Consider the following 17,135-nt stretch of genomic DNA (forward strand, 5'->3'; position numbering starts at 1 on the left):
ACACTTGCTCGATGGACTATTTGTGACACATTGAACATAATTTTAACTATTGCACTCGGTTGTTTGCGAAAATAATACACACTGCAATTATGACGAGACTCCCCCCCGTCCAACTGGGAATTTAAATATATTTTTATCCGTTGGATACCTTTTTATCGCACCATTTTTCTCTGTGTGCCCCTCCCCCCCACAAAATGGCAACACTGGTGTTGACACTGCTGTTTCATGGGGAACAACATTTTTCCAGCTGAGGGAAGCAACCTCTTTACTTGATCTAACTTTCGAGTCTGCTGTGGTTTTGTTTGTGTTGTTTTTCTTTTTGCATTTTTTTTTGAAAAATTTACATCCCCTAGTTCGGGCCACTCGCCCTTGTGGCTCTTTCCTTGATCACCATGAAGGGCATGCGCTTTTTAATGTCAGGTTAAGCGGAGCAGCAACATCCTATTTGTCTTCGATTCACATTATGTATCTGTTGGTTGAACGCTGGTTCTTATTGTGTGACTGTATAGGGATCATATGAAGTTTGTTCTTGTAACGAACGTGAAGGTAGAAGGCAACAGTGCAGTTTGCTATGGTATTCCGGATTTATTTCATTGTACTACAGATTTCGGCAATAATTTAACGGAAGGAGAACATACCACCAAAAAACCCGCGTTACCACAGTGGTGCCAAAGAAACCAAGCGTTGCTTCAGCCAACACCAATCTGACTTCTACTAGTTATGAATAGCGAATATCCCCCGAAAATTTCAAATCCTACTTTTTGATGTACTGAACTCGGTATCAACTGGATCCATACAATGCTTGTTATTAGTTGGAAGATGAGCAACAAGCCAGGCTAACACTTCAAGATGGGTTTTGTTTTGCGTATCCAACAGCATTTGCTAACCGAACCTCAGTTCAAGTTTTCATCCCGTTCTGTCTAAGCCGTTGACGATGCAACCATGTGTGAATCGGCAGGTGGTGTTGAATTTGGCGGTCAGTGGCAATACAACTTTGACTTGTATCACGGGGGCGCAATTTCTTTTGGTTTTCGTAATTGGTGGAGATCGTATGATCTCGCTGGTGGTGCTAACATCCTCCGCCTTTGGCGTCCATACACTTTCCTAACAAACGCCTAGGGATAGCCGTTGGGCTCGAGAATGTTTCCAGATTTTTCGCCTGAAGCGTTTCATTAGTACAGATTTGTCGGGATCTATGTCGCAACATCGTGCCCAGGTATCGCATCTATCAAATGCCTGTGTGATCCAGTTGTCCTGTCTAGATGTGCCTTTTATTTTCGTTAGCACTACTGCAGTAAGCGGCAGAGCGAGTCTTTGATATGACAGTTTCCTTTCTATTTATCTATTTGTTTGCCAGGTTTTGGAATACATCCTGAATACCCTGCACAATTATGCTGCAATCCATGTTCCATGTAATCTCTCGTTTACTCGTAGTATTTCCATGAGATGGAAAAGGGATGTTCACTTAGGTTTATCTCAGTCTATTCGAAAACCATCGCAAGGCCTAAACGAACGGATTGTATTACCTATCTCGGTCAATGCTTTTCACTCATACAGTTGTCTTGGGAACTAGCGCTAGTGCACAAGTACACCACTTTGCCCTCAGCTCTGTCTATCAGTGCTTTGTTCTGAACTTATAAGACATTTGATTTGTAGTCTGCGTCGCCAAACATACCGTAATTGTCTCAGATCATGCACTTATTGCAGTCCCGGGACGTCAAAGGTCAAATTTTCCACCCACTTAAGTCATCTGGTGCATAAAGCCTCGAGGTCATGTATAGCTGCGCCAAATGAGGCTTCGGCGTTCGTAGACTCGCTTCAAAAGAAGCTCAGCTTGGACATCCTCATGCTCTTGAGGAACCATTTCAGCACTCTGCTACGGTTCGGTTGTTTTATTTCCTCTTATTGCCAAGTTCGCTTGTACTACACCAGAGATTCCTGAGACATGTTCTTATGCCGCTTATTGGGCGTATGCGGGCCTTCCTTATCCGACCATCAATTGCGATTTGACAGGTTGTCTGTATAGTCACTCAATTAATAAGTGGGTGAGATATTTCCCGTTCTTTGGAACTGTTTGAAGCCAACAGACCAAAAACAGTGTGCAATCGAAGATTTCACTTTTGGAACGACGGCCTAGGTTCGCGTTGAAGATCTATTTTGGGTTTTGAAAAATGTTTGTTGTTTGATCACCAGTGCTTATGCGAAGAAGTGTCGTAGAGTAAACTTACTGCCCCAAGCATTTACCCGTCTGATGGGTGTTTTGTGTGTTTTTTTGTACTTGTAACTGCCCAACTACTTGTGTGACTATGTGACTGGTGCTCTGGAATGCTAAATTAAAGGATCCACGTTGGACAGTAGCACACGAGATTGAGTGGACAATAGTGTGGAGGGGCCGATTTGCTGGAGTTCTCAATGTGCGATCCGAAAGACACAGTGGTGTGATTAGCTTGTACATTGCTATTTTCAAGCTATGAGTAATCTATCCAGAAAGGAAAACATCTCTCGGTTTGCATTGGCTTCCCATCTGGAGTCGATATTGTAGAAAGCAGCCCATACCTGTCTTCATGCTATAAATTCACCTTTCTAAATGCGAGTTAGTAGCATCTCCGATCAGCCGCTCGTGGCTCAATGGTCTACACAATCTTCAGCCGGTAGGTCGCTGCTTCGTGATATTCACACTCCTGATGTTGCCACACAAAGATTGAACAGTTGTACAACGCTTTTCGGCTCTTCAGCATAGATCGACTTTACTCGCACCACCAAAGTACCTCAGCTGCTGAATATAGGGACGGTGTCCAGTATATCAGCTCCGGGTGTACGTTTTTTTTGTCATGGGAGGCTTTGTAAGATAACCGATGAGCGACAATTGGTGCTGAATGTTTTGCGGAAGGCATTAGATAAACACTGCATAAGTACATGTCGTTCACAATTAACTTTTTGAATCAAACGTACGCGGGTGTGTTTTATGGATTTGGATGTTTTTCCCCCGAAAAATCGACCTGGATAAATTTCTGTGCATTGAACCTCATTAGGATCGAGCGACGATTGTTAACATTCACTCATGTAGTTCCCCCATTTATAAACGAATGTTGCCTCCTTCATGGCAAAACGACACTAGAATTTTGGCATGCTGACCCTTTTATTTAAGACAGGCAATCCGAGAAATCGACTCATTTTCACAGTATCATCCAAGGATGGGATGCCGTTGCACTGTTCTGACTAGAGGAGCTTTTCCATTCGTTTCATTTTTGTTCGTCCTTGTTTACACGCTTAAAATATCGAGATACCATCAGTTCCTAGGATCTTGTTAAGTTTGTTTCAAACTGTCACTTTCTCAGCAAATTCATCTAATGAGCCTACCTTCAAACCTCCCGTTTCTGTTCCCTGCTCATAGTTAGTTACTTTCCTAGAAACGTCGTGAGTCTGCCTTGCGGGCATACCGCAAGGCGATGGTTTGTTGAACATACGAATCAATCAAATTGCCCAGCTCAGCGAACAAGCCAACGACCACCATACGAAAGTAACTCTCCCGGCTCCCCCGACAACAATCCAGCTCCGAGAACTGAATTAACTCTCAAGACAGTGTGGTGGGAGGAGATCGAAACCCGCTCCGTGCTCGGCTGTTGTTTGTGGACAGGGTTCAGCTGTAAAATATTTTGAAGTGTTTGTCGCTTGGGGACCTCTTGTGTGGGGAACCGGTGCTGTCTATGTATTAATCACTCATATCTTTTATTACACCCAATTTTTCCATGAAACATCAAATTCTCTGTAAAAATCAGTTGGAGGGCACTTGTACGGTTCACGTAGCTCACGTAAAAGCTTATCACTACAAATGTATTGTGGTTGCGGAAAATAACTGCCTATTACTGCATATTTTTTGCTTAGTGACTTGTATTTCCCGTCTCGCTATTGGCTATCTTCTTTCTGTATACAGCAGAATACCCGAAGTTTTGGCTCGCATTCTTGGAGCAGATTAACTTGCATGCTTTCACTAATAGTGCGGAAATATCGGTAACAGCACTGAAAGCATTGCAAATTTTACTGGAAATCCGAGCTTCGCAAACAGTTCATGGAGTCTCTTTATGGCCACCGGTATGGGAAGCCTGGTTGCGAATAGGACTGAGTTCGGTGGATCTTCGCGGTGTGGACGTATCGAGAAGAGCTGCTGATGTGGCCGAACCCGAACCGACTGATGAAAGCAATGAGACAAACGGAAATGGGGATGAAGCCAGCTCCCCAAGTGCAAGTGACATTTTTTTCTAATTTTTCTTCACCGCAAATTGTACTTTACCACGATAGGGCGAAATAACTTATAATTTATATGTCGGTTGTGTCTAATTGCGACATTATAACTACATCGTTCCGTTGACTCCATTAGGGCAACGCATGGGTTGACATTTTTCCGTCTGTGCAGACGGGGCACGCTACTGCTTCATTATTTATTGACTCCAATCAAACGAACTACGTTTTTTCTCAGCTTGACATTCGATTCAATGTAAAAAAACTTCATTTTCCTTACCAGCGCTAAGCTGTTTATTTGCATAGTTTTGGACTACTGTCAACTTGCCGGAGCCGTGTGTTTGTGGTTGCGCACTTTCATACAATTTTCCTTCTTGAATTTCACAGCAACCTCCTGTATTCCTTCCAACGGCAGCCTTCGTGACTCTTCTGTTTGACCTGTTCATCCCGCTGTTTACTCGCACACGATCATCATTCCCTGCTGTGGATTTCGGGCGTCTGGAGAAGATAATTCGACTCGGTGTACTCACTCCCCTGCACGTTGCCTATTTGTATCCCCAGATGGCTAGCTGCTCGGCACCACTACCCGTCACTGATGATGGCACACTGTCTCCGTTGCAAGAAGTAGTTATTCGCTGTGTGGAATTTTTACTGGAAGTATGTGAGCTTGGTTTCGTTTTGGTCCCATTTTTGTACAGTTCAAGAGTGTACATCTACTCAGTGTTTTGATCAGCGTTTTTTTCATTTTGTCCTCACGGAGATACTGAATCTGATCTGTTCCTACCTGTTAATCTTTGGACATTCAAAGATCACTCCCAACTGGCTTAAAAAAGTCTGACTCCGACAAATTCCCACTGTATATCTGCCATACCAGCAATAAGAAGTACGAGGTGGGACACCACCACTTCGCTCGGACCCAGACAGGATTTATCGAAGTCTTTTGTGAATTCGAACCTGCTAGTGCTCGAACTCAGTATAAAGTTATTTTATCCAGGACAACTATCGTTCTCAACTCTGGTGCTCTGAACTTGTACTAAATACAGTTCAGCATCTCAGATCTATGGCAGTTTCCATCATTTCTATAAGGGATAAGTGACTCTCACTATGTCGCATAACATCCGTGCAGTGTGTGGATTCTTTATTTGGTCACATCGGTTATGCATCCAAACTTGACAGCATTCACTGACTGTCGTACTGCGTAATCAAAATACCCTGCCCAGATGTGTTGCTACTCAAACCTTAAGTTCTCAATACTCCTACCATACGACCGTTTAAAACTGCTCTTATCAATAAAGAACCAGGTCGGGAGCGCATTTTTTTGGCGTGCTGTCACAGACATTCTCAACTAGGCTTAAGTCCGGCCTTCAACTGGCCACCTCTGTGATGATGGGGATGAGGGAATCATCTATGCTAAACCACTTCCATAAAATGCCGAAATTGATAGAATAGCTCATATGCTGTTCCGGTAAGTGACAGAATGCAAAGGATACCATGAATATAAAATGCCGAAGTGCATTACGATACTGTCGGTACAACCTTTGGGTTTTCAGATGACGGAATCACTGGTACTACTCCTGGGTGGTTTGAGTTATAGCCTCCACTGGTGAAAAGTAGTGACTAGCTATCGTGGACGGGAATTAGAAATCTACGGGACCGCATAGGAATACAACTACTGTACACGCTGCGGGCATAATATTCACTAGATTGAGTTCTTCTCACTTCATTAGTAGCTACTAGTCTACGGAGGTCAACTATGGTGGATACAAATTTTAAGTGTCTGGGCTGAAAAAGCTGAGATGTTCGAGAAGAACGGGTTGTTTTTCAAGAATTTCGCCCATTATTGTATCTCAGGTGGTAATCTTCTATGCATATTGATTGGAAGAGATCGCCGAGTCTGGTGTCGGTTTTCGCTTAGAACTGTATTAGAATGCTGAATGTAAATGCGCATATACATCTCAAAGCACCCCTTTGCTTTTACAACGTCGTTCCACAATCTTCAAATAGGTAGTTATTCAGCTTGTCTAGGGTTTTTCAGTTTATCCCTCGTTCCAGTAAACGTATTTTGTCCTTAGAATTGAGTTTATTTCGTTGAACACCTGGTGGAGCGCCTTATTTCATCTTACACTTAGTACCTCTCATTGATCGAACCAATGGTCCGTTTCAATGTTCACTTTGCGGCGCAGTCACCGTCATCATCATTATCATCGGCAGCATAACATTAGTGTTCAACACCGATGCTTCACTGCCATATTGCGGCGCAATACTGACTACAGATCAACGACTAGGGGTCCAATTATGTAACTCAAGTCACGAGGTGCCCCTGCGGAAAAGACATTGGTTCCGTAGAAAGCTGAGAACAAGATCGATTGTACTAGAGGATGTCGAGCATTTATATTTTTGGGCTCCATGCGCACCTACAACAAGCCAAACGAATTCATACCCGTCTATGGTTGCCGTCTGTGTTTCTGTGTGATCACGTCCCACCCATAGCCAACGTTTATCTTTTTCGAAACATATCTCTAAATGTTTCCCATATTTCTTAATAAAACGAAAAAGACTGTTTCTCAACCACTTTTTGCGAATAGGATCTTTTTTACAATGTAAACTCCTCTTTTGTTGAGAACGGATGCCAGGTAAGGTGGGCGATTGAACGATAATGTTTTTTTTGTGGACAAACCGTTAGCCTCGCATTGTAAACTGTGCGTTATTGACTGCTTACAAATATCTTCCAGCAGGTCATTTCCATTTCCTTCAATCGAGTGCATCCTCTGACGTCTAGTAACTTCTATTCAACCACAACCCCTGTCGTACTGTGTAATACAAAGTGTAGACATGTGATTTTATGGACCGTCTTATCCTCGTGCATCACGCTGTTTGTCCACTCCAAGGGACTATGCTCTGGACTATGCTCTTATTGGAACTCATCGTTAGCCGAACTTATATTTGAAGTAGCACGCAACGTAACGGTTAGTGTATTGACGCACGATCTACACGTTCGAATAATCGCGTTTATCCAAATGCATATGTTCACTGTTGAGTGATTATCCAACGCCCTAAATAATACCTAGCAACTAATGTGTTTCTTTGCTTCCTTGGGTAATCATAATGTAGACGTGTGTTTTTGTCGGCATTTCAACTAGCGTCTTTCTTCTGTCATTGACACTCGCCCCCTTAACAGTTCTCTTTTTGCTTTCTTTCTCCTCCCCATCTCATTTCTTCACTCGCAGAATATACATTCCTCTGGCAGTGATTTGTCCTGCCATTTGGTGCCAATGTTGCAGCTGGTCCTCGCTCTGGCAACTTACGCTGTCTACATCCCCAAACCCGAGCAATCTGGTCCCGGACGAGTGAGTAGTTCAGCATCGATTTCCTATTGTCACTTGTATCGTTGACTGAAATAGCCATGCAACCACTGATGACACTTTACAACATTTGACAAAATGTTGATTACCTACACTAGCGGGACTCACTTTTGGCTATTAGCTTCTCACTACGTTGTTGGACCGAAAGACCACTTGTGGGGATCATGATGACCTTTTTGTGGTTATGTGAGTCTAGCCGTACGCATGCTATTCCAATTTGAAATGATTTCATTCGCCTGTACACTCCGCTCGTCACAATCAAGTGTGAAAAGAATCGAGAATGACTCAGACCAGCGCGCCCATTTTACTGCATCACATTTTTTGTTGAGTATTGGTTTGCGTCATAGTTGTTGCCCCTGTTCGGATTTACCCTGCTTTATACACTGGTATAGCCCCCAGGACAACGGTTCACATATGTTCCTATTAAGACTATTTCATATTCAACCGAATGGTCCCAGCATTTCTGTTGTTTTCACATCCTCAGATGGAAATCGTCCCACTAAATTACATAACATTTTCTGAGAAGTGTCTGCAACTCACAGTCGACGTCTACCTGGCTGGGTCGGATTGGGATGAGCAAAGTCGCGTTGAAGTCCTCGAGGCTATAGTCAAGGTGAGTTGTTTTCTTACAAGTGTCCTAAAAATGCTTAGCTTCTACTGCTTTTAACAACCGAAAAAAATGATATAGGAGCAAGCGGTCTTAGGTAAGCCGAGTTGACACGTGACTGTGTGGTTGTCAATCCACGTAGAATCATTAGGAAAAACCGGAGGAGTTGGGGTGGAAATCTCAACCCGACCAAAGGTGACAGCATCCCTCTTACTAGCTCATCCACACAGACGGACAAAAGGTTCAAACGACGTTCAAGAGGGACCATTAAATGAACGAACTAGAAGAACTAGACCCTAGGCTGGACCCAAACTCATGTAGGTTTCACCACTGATCCAACACTCGTTCAACCACTCTAACACAAAAATCCCTCGGTCGACACCCAACAGAGATTTAGCTTGACCTGGCTGTTTGGTTTTCCTTCCACCCTAAATCTCGACCAACCTCTGAACCTAGTCACTTGGCCTGACGAAGCTTTTGTGCCAAAAGTGAAACGTTGCCCAGCAATAAATCTACCGATTGTCACCAAGCTTCTTCGAAAACGAGGAACAACTCGGGTTTGAATTTTCTGCCCGGTTTCTGCTGTTTAGCGTAGTAGGCTTCAAATTTCGAATGTCCTTCGGAGAAAACCCATTTAGAAGAGCCCTTTGTGATGGACGGTCTTTCCAGTTGGTCTTTCCTAGAGAGAGTCTTTGAAAAAGTCAGTAGTGGCTCTGTCGTTATCCTTGAAATTACTGTATGATTTTTTCAATGTTATTACCACTTTGTATGATTATGTTGTAAATCCGGGGTCGATTTTCGACTTTTGAACCAAGTTTGAATGACTGAACGCCGTTGTTTCCAATCGTAGCCAGTGGTTTCCATTGTTCGTTAACGTTAGGGACTGCCGCTGATGTAGACTGTCCAACGGTTTTTGTATTCACATTGGGCTCCCCCATTTCTTGGGCCCTCATCTCCTTACCGTGACCTAGAAAACATTCACCTCATCCCAATCGTTAGCTATGGTATTTACTCAGTTTTTATGCTGGGCTCTTGAGTGGGGCTCTCCGTTGAGCTGTGGAAAGCAGAGATGTGGTGACTATTATTTTTTATCACCGTTGACACATTGCTTCATAAAGATTGCGGTGAATTAGATCAAAATTTCGAGGCGAAACAGCTGTCTTATAGAGCTGACTGAATCGGTTGAATATTGAGGCCATCGTCATCACTGACATCAATGCGCTACACATACTGGTACTTAATACCACAGTATACTCAGGCCGAGAATGTCACTAAATGAGCGACCATTGTCGTGAGGCACGTTGGTAGGATGTATAACTGGACCATTTGAGACTCATTGTGGTCTGAAAAATCGATCCAAGCATACACAAGGGGATATCTACAGCAACTGCGCGCTCGTGTGGGACCTAACGTCTAGGCACCTGGTGGCAATACAACCTCACTAGCTTTTCAACCATCGCCCTCTACTGATATACATGGCTCAGTCTCAGTGAAGCTATTTCCCGTTAAAACAGTCTGGAATGAATCGAAACTCACTCGCCATGTCCTTTGCTTCATCCTCCCATCTATCCGAAACTCTCAGTGGCGGGTATCGGACAGCCTAAGTTGAGTTAGGTTCTTCACTTCCTGTAAGCCTCTACGTTCAGTCCAGTGGTAAACCGTGGTCAATACAACACATTCATATTATATGGGGAGTCGTAATAAAACGTCCGTTATTTATGTTTTTACTTTGCTTCACTACGTCGAACTCCTGTCGGAAAACAAATTGGATCAACAACGCTGGTTGATATTTATGTGGTGTTCGGTAGGCAGAAGTTTTTGTTGGTGATGTCGTTTTATGAGATGCTACTGCAACGGCTTTTCGGCATCTTTTGTTTGCACCCTACACCTTTGTCTCCCTTACTTTTCTTATTGACGTTTGACGGCTTGGTCTGCTAATACGCTTTTCAACCCAGCTCCGTAATTCGCTATTGCCCTTGAATCCAGACCCTACACAAACCTTTGGCGCTGAAATATGGTTGTCCTTCTCAATCCACTTGGTTGTTGGCCAGTCGCTGTTTCTTTCAAGTCATCCCGACATCTGTGCCTTTGCTGATACCTAGAACAAAGCAGCCAACTTCGTTTTTAAAACGCCGGTCTGATGGGACAAACGGTAAGTCTTTGTATCACTGTTGGTGTTCCTGCACTTTAAATTTATTCCTGATAAGTTTTGCTGTATTCGTTATTGGGCATACTTTTTTCTTTTTAGGAATCAGAGAAGGTTTATGTACCGAAATTGGTCAAACTCTATATGACTTTCTTTTCTACCAACAGTAAGTCCTTTGGCCGCATGTTTCTGAAGTTTTTCAGCAGTCGATTATTGTTTGCTTGCATGAATTTTGGCCGCCGTGAGGGGACTGAATTGCGACAGCCTTTCGGAAACCGACATCATTTCTTGTAACATTTGGTAAAGTTCTAAACTCATGGCTTGCTCACTATCGCTTCGAACATCGCCGTCGCGGACGGCAACTCAAATGTTGCGAAATTGGTGCTTTACTGTCATTTAGTAGCTTCAACTTATCTTGGAAAAACGACGGTGGTAAATTGGTAAAATAAGACAGGGAAGGTGCATGTTGCTGTATAGTATATAGACTATATATCAAACGCTCAGTCACTGGGCATAGGAACTGAACTCCCTTGACTTCGGCTTGCTCTCATATCTCGCAGTTTCTCTGGCCAGGAACAAGGAAAGTCACCTGAAACCTTTCCACCCACTGCACTCAGATTTTCTGTAACCACATACATTACTTCCCGCCAAACTGTATGTTGCCCGCCTTTCTTTTTGCGCCGATCTGAATTTGGTATTGATAATGAAACAACCAATGATGACTGAGTCACCGTACTGGGTGGCGCTGGTTAGTGTCGTGAAGTGAGCAAATCAGCAGACAACTGCTTGGTATTCACATCATTATTGACTCTTCGCTGACAGCTTGTATCAACAACGATATTCAGGCATCAGTTCAGGACTCGTAGGCGGCCTAAATCGTCGGATTGCAGACACCGAATCTTGCAACAGTATGGCAACACAACCCTCACCAAAATGGTAATCAGGGCTTTTTATACCAAGTGCTACCTTCAGCACCGCAAATGCCATGATTTGGCCGTCCTGATTTCGGTCTTCGAAACTCCTACACCTACCTCATTCGTCACACTAACATCGCGTCTGATACATCTTCTTAGATTCTTCCACTTTCCATAACTTTCAATACCCCTCCTGGGTCACAACTTTGCATTCTGCGGGGGGGGGACATGCCGAAGAACTTTCAAAATGATGACTGACATGCTGGAGGGCGAATGATGGGAATCTTTTAAGACTTTCTCACGAGTAATTCGCATATCTATGCCGCATCATATGCTAAGTGCCACTCAAATCAAGTACTCAACGTGTCGACAAGTCGGTTTCTCCCCCATCTTGTGTTTCTGTCACTGTACGAAGTCTGGTAAATTTGTTCTTCACTTGTGAGAGAACCCAGCAAATGGATATGATCGTTCAAATATGAGCTATGTTGGTACCAATTTCAAAGTTCTGGCAGCCACGAACAACTAATTATGCAAATTTCTGGGATAGGAATTTGCGCCACGAAGCAATTTAGGGTGATCTTTTTTGGGAGGCCAAGCTTGTCTTATTTGTGGTAGCCACTGATTAACTACCGACCGTTCAAGCTGTGGAAACCACACTTTCAGTACTGAAGCCGTATCGGAAATCAAAATGTCTTATATTCCCACAATTCGTGTTGGCTTGCCAACTTGATACACTTCGCCTCACTTCCTGGTTACTTCACTTATTTTCCCCTCAAGCAACTATGAGGTGTTCGGCTTACCAATCACCGATACTCAGTCTTTCGAATTCCGTAATTACGGCCTGTTGGTGCTTTTCTAGACTACGAAGCGTAAACCCCGCAATTATATTTTGATGGTAGGTTCTAAGTTATAAATTATCGAACGTTTTGGAGTGTAACTGCTTACTGAAGTGTGTGCAACACCTAGTTTGTTGAGTTTCCAGTTTTCAAGGAATTATGGTTTAGATTGAATGAAACTGTGTCCTTATGATCGTTGGCTTGTTCGCTGAGCTGGACAATTTGATTGCAAACGTTTCATCACCAATCGAGGCGACATCATCAGTGCGTTATTAGGGAACTTAATGGTGCGTAGCAGTGGGTTAGTGGTTATGCGTTGAGTAGTGTTACGTGTTTGTTAATACACGTACTTTTAGCTATGGATGACCTTTGATCGCGATTGATTGTTCGATCGGGCGGTTCCGTTGGTTGCTCTGTTATCCTACGTCCTCGTTCGCCAATGCCCACTTAACCTTTGAGCTTGGCATCCCCCTGCCGTCGTTATCTCGTCGACGCTGGAGTAACCTTTGTCCTCCCGAGTCCCGGTTTGTGACCTCAATTGATTTGACTCCAAGGAGTTCCCTGTTTCTTTGTTTGCGGATCCAGTATTCGGTCCTCCTTGAGTGTTCCGGTTGAGATGTTCGTTTTTTGCACGTAGAGGTGAGTAAATTGGATCCAGTTCGATGCACTGGTTGATCGAATCTGCCGTGGAGTAACATGCTTCCAGAAATTCTCTTCCGTGTATCGTGTCTCCGTAAGCCACAATGTCAGCATTTTCCAGATTGAATTTGTGACCGCGGTCTTCGTGTACGGATATCAAGGACAGGGGTTCATGCCTTAGACAGCCGCATCCTTATCTTTTCAATGTTCGAAACTGTCGTAGTGATTTTCAATAGCGTCTCTCACAATGTGGCTTCAATTGCAAGCCGGGCGCTAGGGGATCTCGATTTGTTCAGTCTTGCACAACGGAATGGTTTGCTGCGGTCACTTGATGGATTCACTGTGAGCTATAAGTCAAGTGGCGATCAGAAATTTTGTGGACTCGGGCCGAGCTTTCTGAAAGAAGCTTGATGAAATGTTTAGTTTATGGATTGCGGATTTCCATGTGGTTTGTGAAAATGAATCATGGCCTTCATTCTGCGGTCGTATTACTTGAGGGGAAATCAACGTTTCGAACCTAACTGCGTTCTTATATCTCAAGGGACGGTGGTATTTCTAGAACGAGGGTATTCTCATGAGTACAGTTTTGTTTTGGGCACTGTGATAAAAAACGAACTGTAATGGAGACAGACGGAGAAAGCTTCCTACAGAATCGGACAAATGGCTCCGTAAGTATCTACAAGTTTCCATCCTTCCATACCCTTAGCTATTAGTACAGCAGCTATAAATTCAAATGCGGCTCACGTAACTTGCAATGTGGGGAATCTAACTATAGACTTTCGCTGACTCATACTTTCTGGTATGGTTGGTTATCACTGTAGGTAAGGAATGATTCTGTGTACATGTATTATTACTGCTTTCAGTTTGAAACCGTCAGATAGTAACAATCCAGCCGACCTGGTCACTTGAGATGCGAATGATCCACTGTTAACCCCATACTCTTCAGTCGCATCGAACGACGACGATGACCTTCGTAAACTTGATACACATAAAGGCCTCTTTAAGGGAGTGTTTGCCAATAATAAAAGTAATAGATGACTATGCAAATGAAACATCCCAATCAGACTACAACTTAGGATGCGGGTATTGGCATCTAAGAGAATGAGGTGCTCTTTTGAGCTGCTTGAAAAGTGGATGATTTACCTTAGTTATAAATCCAGTTTACGCCAATTCTTCAGGGCCAGAAGACCACTTTTATCATTTATTTTCGAAGAGCATGGTCACAAACATAAAAAGTGAATGCAAGCGATGAGTGCGAAAGAGTAACAGGAGAATATGGGAGAAACGAGAGAAATGTCTCATTTGAAATCATGATGAGATGAATCCCAAAGTATGTAAAAATTTTGATAGGAAACACGCCGTCTAAAGACCAACAACTGAAGAAAGGACAAACAATGTTAAATATTCTTCAAGACGCCGTAGGCGCTAGCACAGTCATTAAGTAGCCAATCACGTCAGAAGAAAACAGATAGCCCTCGAATGCTATATAAGCGCACGCAGGCAAGGAAGAAGTACCCACTCAACTGCGCACTGATGATGTCTCCTCGTATGGTGACGAAACGTTTGCAAGCCAATTGCCAAGCTCGGCGAACAGATCAACAGCCACCTGATCAACAACCAGCAAACACAAGTCACTGACTGCGACCTTAGAAAGTCTCAGTCCAATAACAGCCTTAGCAGTTGAGGAAAGCAGATCCCTTGAAAAGGGATGGTCATCGGTTGGTGAACCAAAAATCGACATCACAACCGATTGCAGGCAGTTGTATTTCCTCCCGAACGTTTTCACAGAATGAAAGCACTATCTACAAGCAAGCTTCTCATAGGTAGTGAAAAATCCCTCCTGGATCCGTTTTTAGTTTAATTTCTAAACGAAAACAGATGATGCACTTAACTGTCACGGCCACCAATCCCAATTTAAAAGGAAATACAGCCAATAGGATCTTTAAACAAGGTCGTGGGAAAAAGTTTAAGAACAACCTTGTGGCTTCCTAGTTTCGTGCTGCACTTGGAGCGCTTTTGAGTCAAGGAACCACTGTAATTCGCGTTCGGCATCGATGCAAATATGATGCTACAAAAATGTGTTTCACGAGTAAAAGCACTTTAGAGGTGCAACTTGACCACTCGAACCTGATCTGAAGTGCACATTTTGACACATTACTTATTAACTGTTGTATTTTACCCCCACATGTTCCAAAAGTAGCTATCGAATCATCGAATACGTTTGCATTACTTCACCTAGTTTCCTCTCGCATGTGTTAGATGTACACCCCGCACCAATTATGGGGCGTCACAGAAAGTAGCGTTTTATTAAGAGAACGAGAAGTGGCTTCTATAAACGAATGCCACAACCACCAACCCATCGCTACGCACCGTCACGGTCTCTAACCACACACTGTTGATGTCACCTCGATTGGTGATGAAACTTATGTTATCAAATTGCCCAGCTCAGCGAACAAACCAATGACCATAAACGGACTTTTTCGGTTTATTTGGAACAAATTCGAATGAAAGAATCCTTTTCAGTATCGCACAAGCAAGCTCAAATATATATTACAACGAATCCATCGACATGTATAGGGTCAGTAAGGACAGCAAATGAAGGAAGCATTACACAGAACTTAGGTTACCAGAATAGAAACAGATCGATGGAATTACTTGAATCTCGTGTTGAACACGGATCACGGGAAATATTCGATTGTGTCAGTCCTCTCTGTTTTCATGTGATGTTCATACTGTTGTGGCAGGCCACGTCGTTCAGCCAACATATACATGTTTTCAGCTGGGTGCCAAATCTGTTTGGCCAGTATTCCGACATCTAAAATTTTTCTTGCTTTACGATAACTGATGCTTGGTGTGGTGTCTTTTTAACAGAACACCGTAAATATGTACAGAAGATATAGTTCAACAAAGAACGGAACTACCCTTAAACACGTGAAAAACACTCAATCGTATATCATTTCTTACAGGGGAATCAAGTGAATGACAGCTGAATCTCTCGTTTATGATCACCTTCTACTGAATGTGATGTACACAAGTGGTCTCATGTTTCACTTGGTAAGATATTCGAGATACGGGAGTATATTTCCATGAATGGAATTATTCACAAAGTTGCTGAAGATTCCTCGACAGCCCAAGACCACTTTAGTTCTTCTTGAGGATCATCAGGCAGACTCAGTCCCTGAGTTCCCGTCTACCTTGTATACTACCTGAAGAATATCGTAAACGGCAGTTCCAGCTGGGACCCAGTTGCCGCCCGTTAAAAGCGAATTCATAGGTAAATGGGTGTATTTTGTGACCGATGTACAGTTCGGGTTCAAAACAGGCCATAAGCCCGTTTGTCTGCATCTACCATAAAAATGAGATGGTTCTACACACAGGAGCACTAGGGGAAGGTCAAACCCACATTTGGCGCTTCTAGTCCACAGGAAACCTACACCAGGTATCCCATGATCAGACATGGGTTAAATGATTGGCTGCTATGACAAGCCAGTTCGTTGGATGCCCACCAGTTTGCTTGCCTCTGCAGGGCTCACTGTATCGGTCGGACGATGAGACAATTTGTTTCAATAAATATCTAAACATATTCAATCCTGGCTGCCGAAAGGCATCGTACGACACGTAGACGGTTCTGTTTGGCTCACTTGGTAGACGTATCACACCGAGAGATTATTTACTGTGCCGCCTAACCTGCTGCCTGTAAAGTAATGTACTACCCAAGTCTGAAATTGCCAAGCTTGGAGGGAGCCCGAGTGCGGAATGTTGTTTTAACTGTCATCATCCGCATCCGTAAGCTAGATATTTCCGTTTGGAAACACTATCCATATGCGGCGTTTGCTGTGGTCTACCACAACGGTACAATTCAGTGGACAGGATTGATACGGTTGAACATTCTCAGTGATCCGCAGTCAATACCCGATTCGATTGCTTCCGTTGATCCGTCCCTACTCTGGCCATTTTGCGCTCGTGTTATGCTTTCTTGACATATTGTCGTTGCTCATCTTTTGTATGTCGATGGATTCATTTTCACCACAAATTTATATCCGAGTTCAGTGGTGGGATGTCGAGCAGGATTCTTGCCCTCAAATTGTACTCTATATTAATATCTAAGACCAGTTCAATTATTCGCGTTCATCGGGTATATTATTTTGAATTTCCCACCTTCCGGATTTCTGTTGTAGACAACCACCGTCATCATTATCGATTAACGAGTTCCAGCAACACGAAGAGCTTGATTGCAAGGTATGTATTGTATTCGCCTCTTTTCGATATTTTCTCGGTCATCAACCACACCGGAAATGTGTTGCGTGCTCTAATTCATGTCCATTTTTCATGGGCTTGGAAATTGCGATTGCCTCCGAAAGCAGTCACTTTTAGGAAGCTTAATAATTTTTT

The 17,135-nt window shown here is 43.3% G+C and overlaps 1 protein-coding gene across 1 annotated transcript in view; it reads left to right on the plus strand.

Annotated features, from left to right (window-relative positions):
• T265_09082 (hypothetical protein) overlaps positions 1–17,135 on the plus strand; it is a gene marked incomplete at both ends in the record, with an annotated part of 101,741 nt that overhangs the window by 68,037 nt on the left and 16,569 nt on the right. The window contains 7 exons of the mRNA XM_009175067.1: positions 3,935–4,240; positions 4,655–4,896; positions 7,467–7,586; positions 8,086–8,214; positions 10,195–10,360; positions 10,457–10,520; positions 16,922–16,982. Of these exons, the coding sequence (XP_009173331.1) occupies positions 3,935–4,240; positions 4,655–4,896; positions 7,467–7,586; positions 8,086–8,214; positions 10,195–10,360; positions 10,457–10,520; positions 16,922–16,982 (1,088 nt within the window). The remainder of the gene's footprint in view (positions 1–3,934; positions 4,241–4,654; positions 4,897–7,466; positions 7,587–8,085; positions 8,215–10,194; positions 10,361–10,456; positions 10,521–16,921; positions 16,983–17,135) is intronic.

This window comes from Opisthorchis viverrini (genome assembly GCF_000715545.1).
Source record: "Opisthorchis viverrini unplaced genomic scaffold opera_v5_255, whole genome shotgun sequence".
Classification (NCBI taxonomy): Eukaryota; Metazoa; Platyhelminthes; class Trematoda; order Opisthorchiida; family Opisthorchiidae; genus Opisthorchis; species Opisthorchis viverrini.